The sequence below is a fragment of the Equus caballus genome, chromosome 6, assembly GCF_041296265.1.
Source record: "Equus caballus isolate H_3958 breed thoroughbred chromosome 6, TB-T2T, whole genome shotgun sequence".
In the NCBI taxonomy this organism is placed as follows: domain Eukaryota; kingdom Metazoa; phylum Chordata; class Mammalia; order Perissodactyla; family Equidae; genus Equus; species Equus caballus.
In genome coordinates this window covers 98271236-98289377 of record NC_091689.1, presented here as the reverse complement: position 1 = coordinate 98289377, position 18142 = coordinate 98271236, and the positions used below count along the sequence as shown (strand labels likewise).

The 18142-nt window shown below is 48.7% G+C and overlaps 1 protein-coding gene and 1 long non-coding RNA gene across 4 annotated transcripts in view; one reads left to right on the top strand and one right to left on the bottom strand.

Moving 5' to 3' along the window:
- Window positions 1-2442: 2442 nt before the first annotated feature.
- KCNMB4 (potassium calcium-activated channel subfamily M regulatory beta subunit 4) overlaps window positions 2443-18142 on the bottom strand; it is a 67706-nt gene continuing 52006 nt past the window's right edge. For 2 of the 3 annotated variants that reach the window (XM_023644005.2, XM_023644006.2), the window contains one exon: window positions 12277-15549. In XM_023644005.2, coding sequence (XP_023499773.1) covers window positions 15517-15549 — 33 coding nt within the window. In that variant the 3' untranslated portion in view covers window positions 12277-15516. Of the gene's footprint in view, window positions 2639-12276; window positions 15550-18142 lie in introns of those variants that run through there. The other variant, XM_070271969.1, reaches the window with a different exon arrangement.
- On the top strand, window positions 6315-17526 carry LOC138924870 (uncharacterized). Its single transcript, XR_011440219.1, has 3 exons — window positions 6315-7207; window positions 10678-10736; window positions 16934-17526. It is a non-coding gene; the product is annotated as an uncharacterized lncRNA (long non-coding RNA).

The window sequence follows — 18142 nt, the reverse complement described above, 5'->3', positions numbered from 1 at the left end:
CGCACCCAGCTCTCAGATTCCAGCAACCAGCAGAACCAGGTTCCAGCACAGTCAGGGAGGCAGAGGGACCCGGAGCGCCGTTGGAGCCAGCAGGACAAAGCCAGTGTTGCCTGGCCGTGAAGCCTGAGGGAGAATGAAGGACAGGGGCCAGGACCTCAGAGGTGCCACTGCCCTGTACCCCACAGAGCCCAGCCCTGAGCCAGGAAGACAGAAGAAAGCTCCTGGCGCTTCCGTCTGGGAGGCGGCCCCCACTCACCGTCAGGGGTGCAGCGGGAAGCGGGGGCGCTCTGGGGCAGGGTCGTGCTCAGAGTCAGCACAGGGACCTTGTCGAGGAGGCGGGCAGTCCTCCCCTCCCAGGGTTTCCTCGGAGAGCGCGCTCGGAGCAGCTGCCCAGGCCTCCGCGTCAAGCCGCGCACAGGCTCTGCTGGGTGGTGTGCACGAGGAGCGGGTGGAGCAGGAGACCCCACACCCACGGGGAAGCTGGGTGACCTTATTACATCTCCAGGACCAGCTGCCTTCCCGCCCACGTCTCCTGGACGGGAGCCGGCGCCGTCTCTCTGACTGTTGCCGTTTCTGTTGACCTCCTGGGCACCAGCCTTTCTTACATCCTGTCCTGTCTGCTCAGCTCCCCTCATCCCAGCCGAACCCTGGGGTCCCTGCGCGGCGTCTGTCCCTGGTGGACACTCCACACCGCCACCAGGATGATTTCTCTAAATTACAGACAGGGCCGTGGTCCTTCTGGAATTGACCAGTGGCTCCCAATTACCCACAGGTGCAGCCCAGAAGCGCCTCGTGACTCAGCCTGGCCTTGCTCCCACTGAAGCTGCAACCACATCTCGCCTTGGGGTTTCTGTCCCACTCTCCCAGTCTTCTGTGCTTTCAGGGGTGCACCCTGCTGCCTTGTACAGTTTTGCTCTTGTATATTCCTTTTTCTCTCCCAAAATAGTTCTCACCTCCTCTCTGACACCCAGGACCCACCACAGAGGAGGCAGTAAGGCCGTTAGCCGCGGCCTCATCCTCACAGAGGGCGGCAAATAGAACACTTTGATTTGCCTACAAATAAAGTTAAATGTGGGGTCTGGAGGATGCAGACAGGAAAGAGATAACAACACGCTTCATGTAACTTTAAACTCAGGCCTGTTATTGGATCAATCTACCCATAATGCACTATAAAGAAACGTTTAAAAATAAATCCTTTCACTATTTTGTGAATTAAGCAATTTTATAACCCTCTTTAGACACTTTTTAATTTAGAGTTTATTTTTTACCACACCAGAAGCCCCGAAAATGGCGGTGACTGTCCCCTGACCTCTGAGATGGCCACAGACCTGCTCCCTCCTCCGTGGTGTCATCCCGCATCTGCGGATGCTCCACATTGCCCGCCGCATCCCGGGTGTGAATCGCTTGTTTTCCCCGCTGGACTGTGAGCTTCCGGGAAGAGGCACCAAGCAAGCAAGCGCGAGGCTGACTCCAGATGTTGACTCCAGAGGATGATAAACGGTAACTTGCAGCACGGATGGACACATTTCCACAAAGCGCCGCATCACTCACTGCATGCGGCCGCATTTCAGTTGACTGAGTCCTCCCCAAAACCGTATGAAATAAGAAACTGAGCCCTAAGAGGCCACAGCCGGTAAAAGGCAGAGCCAGGCCTCAAACCCAGGCAACCCAGCCCTGGAGCCCGCGCTCAAGGCCTCTGCCGGAGCTTCTCAAACTGTGGGCGCCACAGCCCACATAGCCCACATAGCAGGATCCCCAGAGGCTGGTTAGGAAGACACAGGTCCATAGTTTCCAGGTCAGGAGATTTATACTATGCTCTGGTGCTGTCAAAAATGATGAGCCAAAATTTTCAAAGTTATTTCATTAAATTATTTGACGATGATTTAATCTATCTAAATAGATAATGATATTTCAGAAAATAAGTTTGCCACTTTTTAAAAGGAATCAACTTTAAAGAGGATTTTGCGAAGGCTGAGTTCTCCTTTGCAGCTGGTCTTCTCTGCAGAGGAGCACAGAGTTTTGAGACTGGCCGATCTGGGCTCGAAACCCCCCTGAGAAGCTGTGTACTGGTGCCTGTTTGCAATGAGGAGATGGGCTCGGGTGATAAATGAACCGCTCGAGTTGCTGAGTCAGCAGACAACCCCTCCAGGAGGCTCCCCGAGGACAGGCTGGGCTGGGGCGAAGCCATCGCTCACCTTCCATCGGCTCACCCCGTCGCCAGCTCAGCCGCGTCCCCGCACCCGTTCTTTCTGCCGCGTTCACTCCTCTGTGTAAAGGACAATCTCTTTCCCGCTGGCCTTGGAGACGTGCCCAGATCTCGCAGACAAGCACCCTCTCTGCAGTGGTCCCCGACCCCATTACTGTCATCCCTCCCCTCCCCACCCCATGCCCGTTTGCAATAATTCCTTCAGATAATTCTCTCCTTACCTGAATCTGGGTTGATTTTGTATTTGACACCAGCTTGGGTTTGCCTGGACACGCACGTGATTTCTCACCTCCGTGGAATTCTAGGTCCGCACAATGCAAAGGCAGCATCTTCACACAGAAACTGATGCCCTGAATTATCGTTCACAGGGGCTTGAAGTGCTTACCTCTACAACTTTGCACTCGCTGGGATGTGACTTGACTGTATCCTGGTCTGTAATGAAAACCCAGGGTAAATTTTCCCAAGAATGCTATCGATGCCCGCAGAGCGAGATCCTCTTGGGGTGCACATTAGACGTGCTGGTTTAATGAGCTGAGCTCTCCTCAGTCTCTGAAGAGGATGCAGCTTTCCGGAGCTGATGACACTAAAAGCCCGTCCCCACCAGGTTAAGAGGGTGTTTCAAGCTCATCTTTTCTAAGAGTTTGGGCTGTCAAATCCGCCCTGCAACGTCCTGTCCTCACCAAGTGGTTGGCGGATGCTGGGAGACTCAGCACCCACGCACATTTGGACATGCCCACGCACAGAACTTCCTTTACTGAGGTGAAAGTGCTCTGCCCACACCTTCCACCCACTGGTGCATTCGTCACGCACCCATCCTTTGGATTGTCTTATAGGTTGAGCCGTGTCTCCCCAAACCCACATGTTGGAATCCTGGCCTCCAGCACCTCAGAAGGCGACCTTATTTGGGAACAGGGTCGTTGCAGATGTAATTAGTCAAGATGAGGTCATGCTGGAGTGGGGTGGACCCTAATGCCGTAGGGCAGTGTCCTTAAAAAGGGAGAAATTTGGACACAGACTTGCTCACGGGGAGAACGCCATGAGGAAGGCAGAGATCGGGGTGAGGCATCTACAAGACAAGGAACCCCAAAGATTGCCAGCAAACCACCAGGAGCCAGGAGAGAGGCACAGGGCAGATGCTCCCTCACGGTCCCAGAAGGCACCAACCCTGCCGACGCCGTCATCTCAGACTTCCACCCTCCAGGCTGCACAACAGTAAGTTCCTGCTGTGTAAGCTACGCAGTGGGTGGCACTTTGTTATGGCAGCTTAGCGAACTAACACAGATTGTTATTAAAGATTAATAACGATAGGTGCTAGGATTTATCAAGTGCTCACTCTGCCCCAGAACTCTCCCTGAGTGCAGTGCTATGAGGTGAGTGCTGTTTGTATCCTCACTATATTATTATCCTTATGTGGCAGACAAAATAGTGGGCCCCACAGAGGTCCACATCCTAATCCTGGAGCCCCTGAATATGAATGTGGGAGATTACATGGCAAAGGGAAATCAAGGTTGAGATGGACCTAGGCTGCTCATCAGCCTACTCTGGGATGGAGAGATTGTCCTGGACTATGTGGGAGGGCCCGATGTAATCACGAGACTTATAAACTGAAGAGGGAGGCGGGAGAAAGAACCAGTGAGACAGCAGAAAAGGACTCAGCCCAACGTGTCTGGTTTTTTGTTTCTGTTTTTATTTGTGCTGAGGAAGATTCACACTGAGCTAACATCTGTTGCCAATCTTCCTCGTTTACTATATGTGAGCTGCTGCCACAGCACGGCCACTGAGAGACAAATGGTGGAGGTCTGCTCCTGGGAACCGAACCTGAGAACCGAAGTGAAGCACTCCAAACTTAACCACTGGGCCACAGGCCTGGCCCCAACATTTCTGGTTTTGAAGCTGGAAGAAAAGGGCCATGAGCTAAGGAATGCAGGTGGCCTCTAGAAGCTGGGAAAGGAAAGGAAAGGGATTCTTTCCAGGAGCCCCAGAAGGAAGGCCGCCTTGCTGACATCTGGGTTTTAGCCCAGTGAGACCCACTGGGAGTCTGGTCTTCAGAACCATAAGATAATAAATTCAGGTTGCTTTAAACCGCTAAATCCATGATAATTTGTCACAACAGCAATGGGAAACTAATCTACCCCATTATACAGACAAGGGATCTGAGGCCTGGAGAGTTTGTGTAATTTGTCGAAGATCACACAACTGGGAAGTGATGGAGCCAAACTGGAACCCAGGTTTATCACACGCCCTATTTCTACAGCCACGATAATGTGTAAAACAAGCACTAGTTCCTCTTCCACACGACAGCCTTTCAAATGTCTGTGAGTAGATATCGTGTCCTCCTTAGTCTTCTCTAAAAAACACATTATTTCTTGGGGCTAGCTGGTGGTGCAGGGGTTAAGTTCGCATGTTCCGCTTCAGCGGCTTGGGGTTTGCCGGTTCAGATCCCGGGTGCAGACATGGGACCACTTATCAAACCATGCTGTGGCAGGAATCCCACATATAAAGTAGAGGAAGATGGGCATGGATGTTAGCTCAGAGCCAGTCTTCCTCAGCAAAAAGAGGAGGATTGGCAGCAGTTAGCTCAGGGCTGATCTTCCTCAAGAAAAAAAAAAAAAAAGCATTATTTCTTTAACCAATCCCCAGGGGAGAGTTTCAAGTCCCCCAGCCATCCTGGAAAGTGCAGCACCCGAGCTGAACACGGTGCCTGTCAGGCTCCAACACCCGCCTTGTGCATTTCAATCCAGCTTTTGCCAAAAGGAGATTTACAAATCATAAAACTTAAGCAATGCTTCTTGAGTTTAAAAAAAATGAGGTGATAGTTTTCTTATATTGACAAATTGGCTGTGAACTTAATGTTCCTACAAAATGAGTCATTTGAATTGGAACATTAATTTATTTGAGCAGCAGGGTCCACATTATCCTAAGAAAAGTGCCATTGCTGTCCCTACATAGATCATTTCCAAAAAGTCCTGACAGGGGCCAGCCCGGTGGTGCAGTGGTTAACCTTGCATGCTCTGCTTCGCCCTGAGGGTCACAGGTTGGGATGCTGGGTGTGGACCTACACACTGCTTGTCAGCCACGCTGTGGTGGTGTCCCTCATACAAAATAGAGGAAGATTGGCACAGATGTTAGCTCAGGGCCAATCTTCCTCATTATAAAAATAAAGTCCCGACAGGTGGCTGGATTGGTACTGGCTCAGGCTTCCTTCTTGCCGTCCCACTCAACTCAACTCTCAGATCCCGGAGGTCAGAATGCCCCCAGGAGAGTGTGCGGGGTGCGTCTACCTGGCCACCCTCGTCCCTCCCAGAGAGACAAATTGCTGCCTGAGGCTAGGAGTCAACGGTGGCACGTGGTTTTCATTAGAGACAAGCTCTCTGTCAGAACAAGTGGCGAGAGACAGACAGCGCCTTCAGGTTTGAGAACCCACGTGGCCAGTGGGAACTGCAAGGGCGTCAGGGTCAGGGAAGTGGAGCCAGAGGGACACTCAGCTCTCGCAGTGGGGTTTTCCCGGCCCACGAGAGCCGAGCGTTCACGGTTCTGAACCCGCCATCAAACACAGCCCTTGTTAAAAGGTGTGTTATATAAACTTACAACTTCATAAATTATATTAAAAACAAGGTTATTAAATACTCAAAACTCATTGCTTCCTAATTATTTTACCACATTTTACTACTCCTCTGCTCTGGAGGTTGTTTTTGTCCACTAATCTGTGTGGTCACAACACTGTGCAATGGTGTGAGGCTGCGCATCTTCCCAGCTCCAAGTTCAGTGACGTCATTTGACAGCTGCGTCAGCCATGGTGGGTAATTACACCACAGAAACCAGCAAACACCTCGAAGGAGGGCGTCCTGCGCGCCCCCGGCTGGGTGTCCACACCTACCAGCACACCCCTCCCGCCAGCACACCTTCCACCCCACACTCCCAACTCACAGGAGCACTGCTCAGCCCCCATCGTGGGGAGGGCCCAGCCCCATCCTCTCATCCAGCCTCGGAACGGGCAAAGTCAACATCTCTGGAGGGGTTTTTTTCTCTTTTAAACATTTTATTTTTCTTGGCTCAGAAGATTTTATTCACACATTTATACTTCATCTGTTTCCTCTTTGAATTTCAGAGTAGATTTGAATTTCATAATAACACAGAGTTGCCATTTAGGATAAGAAAGGAGGATTTTAGGAACTGATGCAGACACGGCAGTTTCGGTGTCTCTGGTCCCTGATGTACAAGGACAGCATGGAAACCTCCCGGCACCTCCTGCCTAAATGACCCTTCGTGTTCATGGCTGGCGCCCTGCGACCAAAATACACCGAGGTGTCCGCTAGACCTCAGTTCACCACCTGCATAACTTAATCCAGACGCCCTCATCAGCCCCAACCTCATCCAAAATGCTATTGAGAAGTTGTTAGGTTTGTTCGTTTATTTAGGGAAAGTGACAGAACAAGAAATCTGCTCAATTATCAGGGGCAAAGTATTCTTCACTTTTCACTGTTAAAATCAAATGTCGCCGAACAGAGGCCTCCACTCAGTCCTCCCCAAGGAAAAGCCACCTGCAGGGGCTAAGGACTGGATTCCTCCCTCACTTGCTGGGGGACTGAAGGGGATCGGGGTCAAATGCTGGAAGGAAGGAGGAGGAGCAGGCGGCCCCTGCCAGTGCCGCTCGGTGAGAGACCGGGGGTGACCCCTGACCTGGCGTTGCAGGCTGCTCTGAGGTGCAGGCGGAGGAATACGGCAGGGGCTGTGATGAGCCAGGACTCTGCGTGCTGCCTCGTGCCAGGACCTCGAGCACGCAGGCACTGCCTTTCCATCCATCATCTGACCAGGTACCTCAACTGAAAGGCCGGAAGAGTAAACACTCTTCTCCAACTGACTGCACACACTCCCGAGAAAGAGATTTAGACGATCTAGTTAATAACAGCAAATAAGCTTTACAGAAACCAAGTACTGCGTCTGGCTGCAACGAGGTGAATTTTGTTGGAGATCCCAGAAAAGGCTGTTGAGCCAACGAAGGTAAGTTTGTTGAATTTACAGCAGCAGGGGAGACGCCCTTGTCTACCTCTCGGCAGTCGCTCAGAAAGAGAAAGGAAGGAAAGGGTGTTTACAGAGTTTGGGGTCTGAGCCCAGTGGCCTAGGGCCGTTCTCTTCAGGGGCAGAGCTCACTGGGCTGAGCCAGGCTCACATGGCGGGAACTGAGGACTGGCACAGCAGTGAGCTGAGGGTCACGAGACAAATCTCAATTAGATCTTGTTGTCCTTAATATGTGACGTTTTGTCTGGTTTGGGAGCCAATCCCTAGTGCCTTGGCATAGATTTGAACTTTTCCAAAGACCTGGCCCTCCAGGGCATCGTGGAAACTCTCAGAAGGAGCTGCCTGGCTGTCATAAGGGCGGGTAGGGCATCTCCTTCAACCTTCATGGCCCCCTCGTGAATGGCATTCCACCTCCTCAAGAAACAGAATCTGTAAGAGTTTTTTAATCTTTGGACCATTTTTCTTTGCATTTTCCCCACGGAGATTAAGATCCTTAGTTATTTCCAAAACCTTCCCCACCTCTCGCCATTGTATTAATCCTGCTGCGTCTGGTTGGCTGGCAGTCCTGGCGAGTGCTGGGGGCTCTGCCTCGGGTGGCTGGCTCCAGGAGAGGACGGTTGCTCTAGGACACAGCTGACACAGCCAGCCTGGTAATTTCCTGCTTTTGCCTTCTGCTGTGACCTGTCGACCCAAGGTTAACTCTGGGTTTTCCGGAGGAGGGATTTCCTCAGGGCATGGACTGTTCCGAAACAGTCATGAGTTACCCCCCTTCTGCTAAAAGCAGCAGAGTAGCACGATTTAAAGCCTGACTGCCAGGGAAGGAGATGTGTGAAGGAGAAAGCAACAGAGCTTCATGAGAGGCAAGGCTACCCGCTAAGAAACAGTGTCTCTTCAGAAAGCAATAAGGATGGTGCATCATGAGCATCCACACGTCTGAGGAGACCCCCGCCAGCGGCAGCCTTCACTAATTTAGCTGCAGTTACCACCCCTCTGCGAGTAGGAGTGGGGGACTTTGGCCACTGGGTCAAGAGAAAAGCTGTAGCAAGCTTCTCTCTGATAAATAACATGCAACTGAGTCCAAACACCAAGGCCTGTCCGGATTGTTTATGCATAAATAGGTAGAAAGGTTTAAGATACTTAAGCTGACCCAGGGTAAGAAGAGGTTAAAAAGCGAATTGTAAATCACAAAATGTTGGCCCATGTTTAGGTTCCCAAGGAAGAGTCTGGGTGACTGATAACTTGGTTACATGACAAAAAGGCAATTTCAGAACAGTTGGGAAGTAACCGGGGCATCCTCTTAATTAGACCTCTGAATTAGGTCTGAACGACTGGCCTGGGAAAGCTTTGAACGACTTTTAGTCTGTCTAAAGTGAGAGATTTGCCTTCTTGGGATAAATCTTGTCCTAGGTGATATAATTTGTTTTGGTGAAATTATAACATTCCTTCTAAGTTAAAGTCCTGTCTGAGTTAGAGCTGTTGAGAAGGTCGATGGCACCGAGAACGCCCAGCTCAGCTTTACCACCCAGCTGGAGGGCGTCCAAATATTGGGTGAAATTAGAATTGCAGGGAAACTTCAGGTCCAAAAGGTCCTAGCCAGGGATTGGGGACAAAAAAGGAGGGCACCTCATTAAATTACAGAAGCTGAGCTGGCGAGGCACACAGCTGACTCTCCTAGGAAGGCACAACGGGTGTAACCATCTCAGTCTAAACGGAGAACCACTGCAGAAAGCACAGCACAGTGAGTGAGTCCAGAACACGCACCCACGATGAACAGCGTCCCGCGGCAGTGAGGGACAGCTGCTTCATTTATGACCCGGAACAAATCTGATGCCCGCCCGTCGAGTTTCCCCACTAGGAGGACAGGAGTACAAGGACCGGGCCAGTGAGGATGAGTCTGCTCAGTAGGCCTTACCCTCTTGGTTTCAGTCCTTTGGCCACTGTTTTTGGAAGTTACTACACAAGCTTGGATAGGGTTTGAATGTGTCAACATGAACCTGGATGGAGTCAGCCCTAAAAATTCTACCAGTTTAGGTCTTTCGAGTCCATCAGGAGTCTGGTACTTCATGAAGATCTTCAACTTGGGTTTGATTTAGACACAAGGATCCTGGGAAGTTAATTCCCAACTTCTCCCTGCCCTGAGTTGAATGGGGGAGTGTTTGGGGTCTCAAGAAAGAGGTCTTCAGAGGAGCATCTACCCTTGCAGGTCCTTTCACACAGGAGCCCCCTACTGAAGCAAGCAGGAGCAGTGTCACAAAGGATGAAGCAATGTGCCTTGCTGAGGTCCAAGGGGGACGTTATGGGCTGGGACGTGGGAGTCCCCCAGGATTAGGAGAACTCCCACCACTGGAGAAGTTTGTTGACCCTGAAGGAGAGGCAACATAACAATGCCAGGGTCTAAGGTTGGTACTGTGGTGCCCACTATCAAGAAAGCATTTAACACTTAAAGAAATTTCAACTTGCGAATTTAAGAGTAAACGGCTAAGTGGGTACTTGGCCCCCTCACGGCACCACATCGTTCACTCGCTGTATTTCTTCCTTCCCTTTGTTAACTGGCACAATTGTTTCCCAGGATCTCTTCTGCTAACATCACTGACAGGCATCTTCATCATGAGCTTCCCCCAGGATGCTTCTAGCAGTTTTATCTGTAAGACATTAGTTTATTCTCAGTCTTAGGCCTCTGGGGCTCTTTCAAACATTTCCCCAAGGTGTTAAATAATGACAGTGGCACTATTTCCAAATCCAGTCTTTGTTTGCTTGTTAAATCCCATATTTCTGACTTAACATTATTCGCAAAAAGTGAGGAAAGACCAAGAGTTACATATGCTTCAGTATCTACTCTTGAAAACTGTCTAAAGTTACCGAAAAGTCTATTCCTGAAGCCTCCCGTGACATCCTCGGCCTCGGCAGCCTCTTCATGCCTCGAAACACACAGACGATTGTTCACAGGTGCTGTCACACGGCAACTGTGTCCTTGTCAGACGTGCCCTGTAATCCTGCAGGGCTCCTGCTTCTGGTTTGTTCCACCGTGACCCTGACTCGTGCGGCAAAATTTCACCAAGAATGAATTAGAATCACAGCTAATTCTAGAATTCCTGACTCCTGACTTTCAGAAACTGTCTAAGATAACAAATGTTTCCTGTTTTAAGCTGTTGAGTTCTGGGGTAATTTGATAATAGAGTGATTTTTCTGCTCTTCATTTGTTTAAAGGGGAGCATATGATATTTAAATACAAAAACCTTAGCTTATCTTTATCATACATTTTCATTTTAAGGCTAAAATTGCAATATGCATTTGTTTATTCACTAATTTACATTTTTCAGAGTTAACTCTGCCCGAATGTGTGATAAAGAATTCAGATGCACACAGGAAGCACTTAATAGTTAGTTGAGGGTTACTATTATTATTATTGTCATGTATAAAAAGATCAATAAGCTATGTTTCTTGTCTCACAGGTGGAAGATAAGGAGCAATCACTGGATTAGCAGCCATACCACACGGGATAAAAATGACGGTACACACTCAGTTCTTGAAACAACCAGGGTCACAGAGGAGGGAAGTGATTGATTCTCGGGTAGGACAGGGGGACAAGGTGGGCCTTGAAGGTGCAGTAAAATTCCCCAAGACAGGAAAGGAGATAGGAAACATGTACAAAGGACGTCATGGACCTGGGAGCATTCGTGCACTTATCCACCCAATAAACATTTATTTAGCACCTTAATGTATTGGGCATTGTGCCAGGGGAGAAAAAAAATGCCCCCAACATCATTCCACCTTCATGGATCGTATCATCTAATGGGAGAGATCAAGAATAGACAAGTAAACAAACAAATAAATACCAGCAGCAATAGGTACTACGAAGGGAGAAAGCAGGATAAAGAGGAAGAGGATGACAGGAGAAATCTGCTTGTATAGGAAGTTAGGGAAGGCTTCTAGGAAGAGTCATATCTAAGCTCAGACCTGATGGATAACAAGAAACAGACACTCAAGCATGGTGAGAAGAGAGGTCCACGTGGTGGGACATGACCACAGATCTCACCCCTGGGGAGAGTGGGGCTATATGGTTTGATAAACTTCCATACTTTTTCAGAGGGATAAATTGTCTGAGCCAGGTAAATGGTTCCCATACGTGCCAGCTGATAGTATTTCGTCCCATTATATTCTGTCACTGCACTCTCTGCCCATCGCTAAGCTTGAGACAGAGGCCTAAGCACACATCCGAGCTATTGCGAGACACACCCCGGGGCCTGGAGCAGGTAAGAGCTAGACAACATGGACCCAGGAGTCACCAGCTGGGATCACAGGTGAGACCATCCTAGGAGGGCCGTGGAAGTTACAGGCTTGCCCTAACAAGAAGCTGGAACATGTGGCCTGGGCATTGTTGCGGGCAGCAGCTGTGAGGAACCGACGGTGCAGGATGGAAAACCAGCGAGCCTTGTTACGCTTGGACTGACCATTGGGAGAAACTCACACTGCCAACAAGGTGGACGGCAGGCCAGCAGCCTCGGGGAAAGCGGTCAGAAACAGCAGTGATGATGGCACTGACTGCTCCTTGCTGGTTTTTAGTGAGGGCCTGTGAAAGATAGCTGAAGTGAGACAAGACTAGTCTACAAGCAGATGAGACAGCTCTGCCGTCTGCGGGCCAGCACTTCCACCTCCATAGAGCAGGAGACGTTCCTGCAGAGGCCTTCCCAGGAGTCCCCAGTAAGTCCTACTGGCCCGACGATGGGAGTCACTCAGCAGAAAAGATCAGCTAAAGGGTGTCGCGTTCCCACTTGAACTCCCTGTTGCAGAAGGTGACTGCCGGTAACTTGAGGGTTGGGGTCTGGGCCAGGCACAGAGACTAGTGGATAAGATGCTGCTGGTGTAAGACTGTAAAAGAGAAGCCCTCTCATTGTGGTTACTTTCACAAGAACTGAAAGAAAATAAACCAGGAACCTTCCATGTTTCTGATGAAATTTTATCACTAACATCGTGGGCACCCTCAGAGGTCTCATTGAACCCCCAATCCAAAATCTGGTTCAGATGTTGAGACTGATAACCACACACATCAAGAGGGTATGAAAAGGTTTATTATTCATCTAATGGGACTTTCAGGGTAGAGCAAGGCGGTTCCAAGCAGATCCCAAGGTGACTTGACTGGCTGGCTTCCTCGTTCTCGCGGTGTGGGGCCTGGGGGAGGTTCCTGCGCACAGGCCAGGGCTTGTGAGGTTGGAACTTCTCAGCCGGGCCGAGGTGGCGGGCCCCTTGGCTTGTAATCAGCTTGCCCGGAGGTGGAGCACGAGGGGAAAGAGTGGGGAGACTTGACAGCTGCAGCATTCACACGGAAACAGAGCCAGCCTCTAGCACAGCCACATACACGCTGAGCGATGAAAGCCTGCGTCCGCTCCATCTCGAAGGCCGTCCAGCTCTGCGAATCTGCAGCAGCAGGCGGGCACCTGGAAAAGCTGTGGTGCCCCAAAAGCTTCAGATGTGGCTATGAGTCTGAAGAGCGCGAATTTCCTGAAGTCAAACCACAGGCTATAGAGGACAACTGACACGGAGTTTTTCCCAGACGGCATATTCAAGGTTTAACCAAGAACCTCATTTCCTGCCAGGACCTTTGCCGGATTTCCCTCCCAGCGCGACCATCAATGGACGGCTATCCATCGTTCTTGTCTTCTTCTCCAGCACTCATTCTCCCTTCTTCCTTTTAACAACAGAACCCTTCCCCTGGAGTTTTGCTAGAACATACGGCCATCTGGCTGGAGACAGCGGCCATAGCCTTCCGTGAAGCTACGTACAGCCAAGCAGTAAGTACTCAGGAATGGATTGTGCACAGAAATGATGGGTAAAACTTCCCCAGAAAGAAACAGCTTGCTCCCAACTTCCTCTCCTTTCACAGGCCGCAAGGTGGGTGGGCTTCCTTGGGCCAGCTTTGAGCACGGAGCGGACGACACCCTTGGTAATGACAGACCAGCAAGGTAGACGAATGCTGGGTCCGTTGATCACCTGGTGAAACAGAGCCGCCCTGCCCGCCCTGGACTTCTCACCTCCCCCTGGATTGCCACCTCTCTCTCATGCGCCATCATAGTTTGGGGCTCTGTTACAGCAGCATAGATGGTTTCCTCACTTAAACAAAAAAGAGAATTAAAATATTAAGAAGTTAAGCTTCTTTACCTTTTATGATCTTAAAAATGTCCTCTCCTTGTTCCTTTGGATTTTATCCTTAACGACAAGCATAAATAAACAGCCTCAACTGTAACCAGCTGTAAGCAAGTAAGACCCTAAAACCACATGCAACCTCATGAATTCAGCGTGCTCCTCCCCACTTCCAGACGTCGACCTGCAGAACACAGCCACGTAGGCTTTTGGACCTAAATAGAGGCATTTAGTTAATATCATTGTGTGAGTATCAAACAAATAAATGAACTCAGGTCAATATGTATCAACTTCCCTTTTCTCTAAAACATAATGTATGCCATGCACTATTTTTATCTACTCTCTGTAATCACTTAATCATAGGTTATCGGATTAAGGTAAAAGGGATAAAGTAGGCTTCATCGCCCACAATGTGACGCAAAGACAGTTTTTTCTGATTCCCCGTGTCGTGTCTCTGTGCTTAGAACAGTTCCCGGTGTTGCTAAGACAACAGGGATGCTGCACAGAAGACTGAGAATGAAGTCAAGGCAGCGTTGCTGCCTCAGAGGATGTCATAAATAGTGTGTTCAAGGCATTTGTCACAGTGAAACCTGTAACGCTTGAATTAGAAAAAAATTATCATACTCATTCAACGCCCTTCTGCAGACGAGCATGGCTCTGTCAATTACTTGCATTCTGAAATTAAGAAAACAGTGGTATGTGGACTAAAAGTCAGGAAATCATCATTCGCTAACATATGTGTTTCTTAGAACCCTGAGCAAATAACTGAGGGGAGCTTGTCCTTAAATTCCAGTTTGCCTTTATTCTAATGGAAGCACATCTGAAGAACATTAGAAGAAAGAAAAGAAATTACGTTGTCAGTTGTTCCTCCACTAAAGATGTACACCTCATCTAAACAAAGGCTGCATTCTACCTGGTAAACACACAGGGGAGGGTTGATGTTCACTGAGACCTGTGGTTGACACTTGGAATTGGAGCTTGTGGCAGACGGGAAGTGTGGTCTCCACAACAAACTCTGAGAAAGGCACAGAGAGCTCAGCAGCAGCAGTGATGTGAGCTGGGCCGCATCTCCAGGTTTGTCCAAGCAAACTGAGCAACAATATTCTTGTTTTAATACTGATAACACCAAGGAAAGGACAAAGAAAATAAAAATGAAATGCTTGAACTGATTTTGAGTATTTTTTTCTGACCCGAAAGAAAAAAGAAATGAAAACAGCATTCAACTCAGCTGGAAAGCGTCCTTCACATCACGTACATTCTGCTGCGCAGTCCATCAAGGTGACACGAACAGACGAATAAAGGACCACGTGCTCTCAGGGCCAGGACAGGCGTTGTGCAGAATCTCCTCCCTCTCTGAAGAAACAGCCTGGAGAAAAATGGCGGAGACGCAAAGCCGAGTGCCGGAGGACATCTTCAGGGTCTTCGGGGCCCCTGCTGCAGGGTCTCAGAAGTGCCTGGAGACTGAGCTGACCTTACAGCTGCCTTTCCTCAAGCAGGAGTCAAAGGTACCCTGTAGTGATGGAAACTGGGGATTATATAGTGAGGTCAAGACTTGTGCAGAATCCTTGTCTCCAAGGAGAAGTTTAATCTAGCAGAATCAAACGAAACCTAGAAGACACTTTTTTTAAACTCTGGTGTCCTAAGCATAAAAAAAGGAAATAGAAAAGAACACAGACCACTCTATTTTAATATATTTAAGTAGCATAAATCATAGTGGTTTATATGCTACACTGTACAATTATATACTATTACTTTCCAAAGAAAATTAACTTCTTATAGGATTTTCTGATTACTCCATACAGCTAAGAGCTCGACCCTTTGGCCATTGCCACGGCACATGGAGTACAATCGATGAGGCTCCACGTCTTCCAGTTGTGCCTGTTCCTGCTGCCACTGATGGAGGAGCCTCTCGGAGACCCTGCATAGCCGCTTCCAGCTCCCGCGCCGGGACGAAGCTCTGAGGCAGACGTGTGCAATGAGTGCAGCTCCTGTGCTCCCTTCCACAGCCCCCTCCCCTCTAAGAGGACTTGCGCTTCTTCATGGCTTCCGCCTTGACGGCCAGGCTCTTGGCACAGATGGTCAGGACCACGATGAGGACGCCCACCACAAATGTCACCAGGGGCCAGAGGAAGCAATGCAGGAGGACAATCTCATCATGCGTGCGATGCAGGAGCACATCGTCCGGTCTGCAAGGCAGTGGAGACAGGAAAGAAAGAGTGGTCAACCGCCTCGGCACGGCATAACTCTGCAACCCGGGGCCCAACTTGCCCTCTAGCCCAAAGGGAGCGATCGTCATGGACTCTGACTGTAAATACTGTATGTGAGGGTCAAATCCATTATGAAAAGTTCTGAGGTCTTGAATCAAGTTATTGGTGCAAATCTGCAAGTTATTTACGAGGTAATTTACAGGTTGAATATGTCCAAAGTGAAGCCACCTCTTCTGCTATTATTTCCTCCACTCTTAAGTTGTTTCCATCATCCTCTGTCTCGCTGACCCTTCCATGTCTGCTGGTCAAAGTGGCTTGAATCAACCTAAAAACCACTGACGGCTGGCATTCTCAACAAACCCAAACTAGACCTCTGCACTTGGGTGGGACCCAAATGATCCTAGTTTACCAAAAAAGTCAGTTAAGGGCACTGTTTGGATTCAATCAGAAAGACCTATGATCGACTCGGCTTCTCTATGTGAAGGTTTTATTAACGAACAGACAAGAGAATGGTTGAATTTCATGCATTTTTCCATGCTTCTGCGTGGGATTAACCACCATTTCAAACCACTGACCACTTTCTTGATGAATTTTGCAAAGTCTTAGCAACATATTTCTATCCTATCAATGTGGAAATTTCAATTCCAGCATCGGTCTCGTTCACAGGAAGTGAAGACGAGACCCATTCCACGAGCTGCGATCTCTCATCCTTGGTCACGAGAGAGACCCTGGGAACTTAGCTTTCATCCAAGGGGTTCACCTTTTGCGAGCTGTTTGTTGAAGGTTTGTTCAGTTATGCTAAAGGAGCAGCACTTCTTCCAGAGGGTAAGCTAGTACAGAACCATGAGTCCAAGGCCCTCAGGAACACCCGCGTCTGCAGAGCACAGGGCATTTAACAGAGAGACGCCTTCCTAGGTGCCCTCACTGATCACAGCTCTCATGACTCAAGACCTGTTTTCCCAGAAGACTGACAGAGAGCGCTGGGTACTTCTCTTCTACCCATAATGCGGCCATCACGTGGTATCAACAAAAACAGTTTTGCAGACTAGCTTTCAAATTACATAATCCTTGCCCTTTTCTTGTGCACAGTATCATTTCAAATTTTGCACAGAAAGTGAGATTTTTATTGACATTTTATTTCACATCATTTCAATTAAAATTTGTACTAAGTGAATGCAGAGTCACTGTAACAATTAAGCAAAAAGCGTTCCAACTTGCAGGAGCTACTCCTTTTTCTGAATTCCCGTAACAATACATTATCTTCAAGATTTGTGCTCCCATTAATTTGTGACATATATTAATGTACACGTCCTTCTTTCCCGTAAGGTCCTTGACTTTGTCACTGCCATTATTCTACTCATAGGTGTCAGTAAACAACCGCCACTGATGAAGGGGACTGCCCGGGTTGCAGCCTTATTATCTGAGCAACAGTGCAAGAGACTTCCAGCCTTGAATGTGGAAAGGTAGAGAAGCAGGTCCCAAACAGTCAGACCACAACAGTCATCGTCATACTGCACAGTCCTTGAAACCCCAGACCCGAACGCCAACGTGATTCTCTCCCCAGCCGTGAGCACTCACAGCCGTCAGGCGCCTCAGCTCAGTGTGCAAGGAAGGTAAACGCTGTCGCGGGTGATCCTGCCGCCTCCCTCCCTCCTTCCTTCTCTCCTTCCTCCCTCCCTCCTTCCTTCTCTCCTTTCTTGGACTGTTCTACTCCAGAATCTATTGGTACAAAGATGAGCTAGATTCTTCATCAAAGGCGAAGTTGCACAACAATGCGAATGCACTTAGTGCCGTGGGACTGTTCACTTATAAATGGTTAAAGTGGCTAAAAGTGGAGGCGTATGTGGGTGGGGGACCTTAACTTGTATTTTTAACACTATTTTAATTGATTTGCCTGTAATTTCCATCAGCGATGTGTATTACAGCTAATTTTCTAGTAAAATGCCTCAGTGAGTATCGTCTTTGTGTTCCTTCTCCGTCACTATTGCTGATGTTGAATTCTTCACCACAGTACTGTACAACTGAGCCAGGAAAACAGCCACAGGTGAAGGTAGTTGGAGCCATTACGCATATTTCCTGAAACACAGTTTGAAGAACATTTACTAAAAAAGAATGTGAGTAAAAAGGAGAGAAATAATAACTGGAAATGCTGGATCCAGATATTTGTTTTATTTAGAAACTTCTTGGAGTTCCACCCCCATAAGAGCCCTTGAGGCAAAGCTTTATTTTTATATTTCAAACGACAAAACATCATTCACTTGAGTCAGCGACGTCGAATTTGTAATCGTTTCAAAATTCTGCCTTGAGATGGAAATGTTACATAAAAATGTTCGTGTTTCTATGAAAATAATGAATGTTTCTGTTTGGCACAGTTCTAAGATGCCCCACAGACCCCGTCCATGGGACAAAGGGGAGCAGAATCTGCCCCTTTGGCGTGAGGATTATTTTGAGCTGAAGGCCATTGAGAAGAAGCACATCCAAGAAAAGCTCTCTGCCCTCCCGCCATTTGCCTAAAAGCAGGACATTAATTTGTAAAGGTGCCCCCTCCCCTCTCTTCCAGGAAGGACAGAAG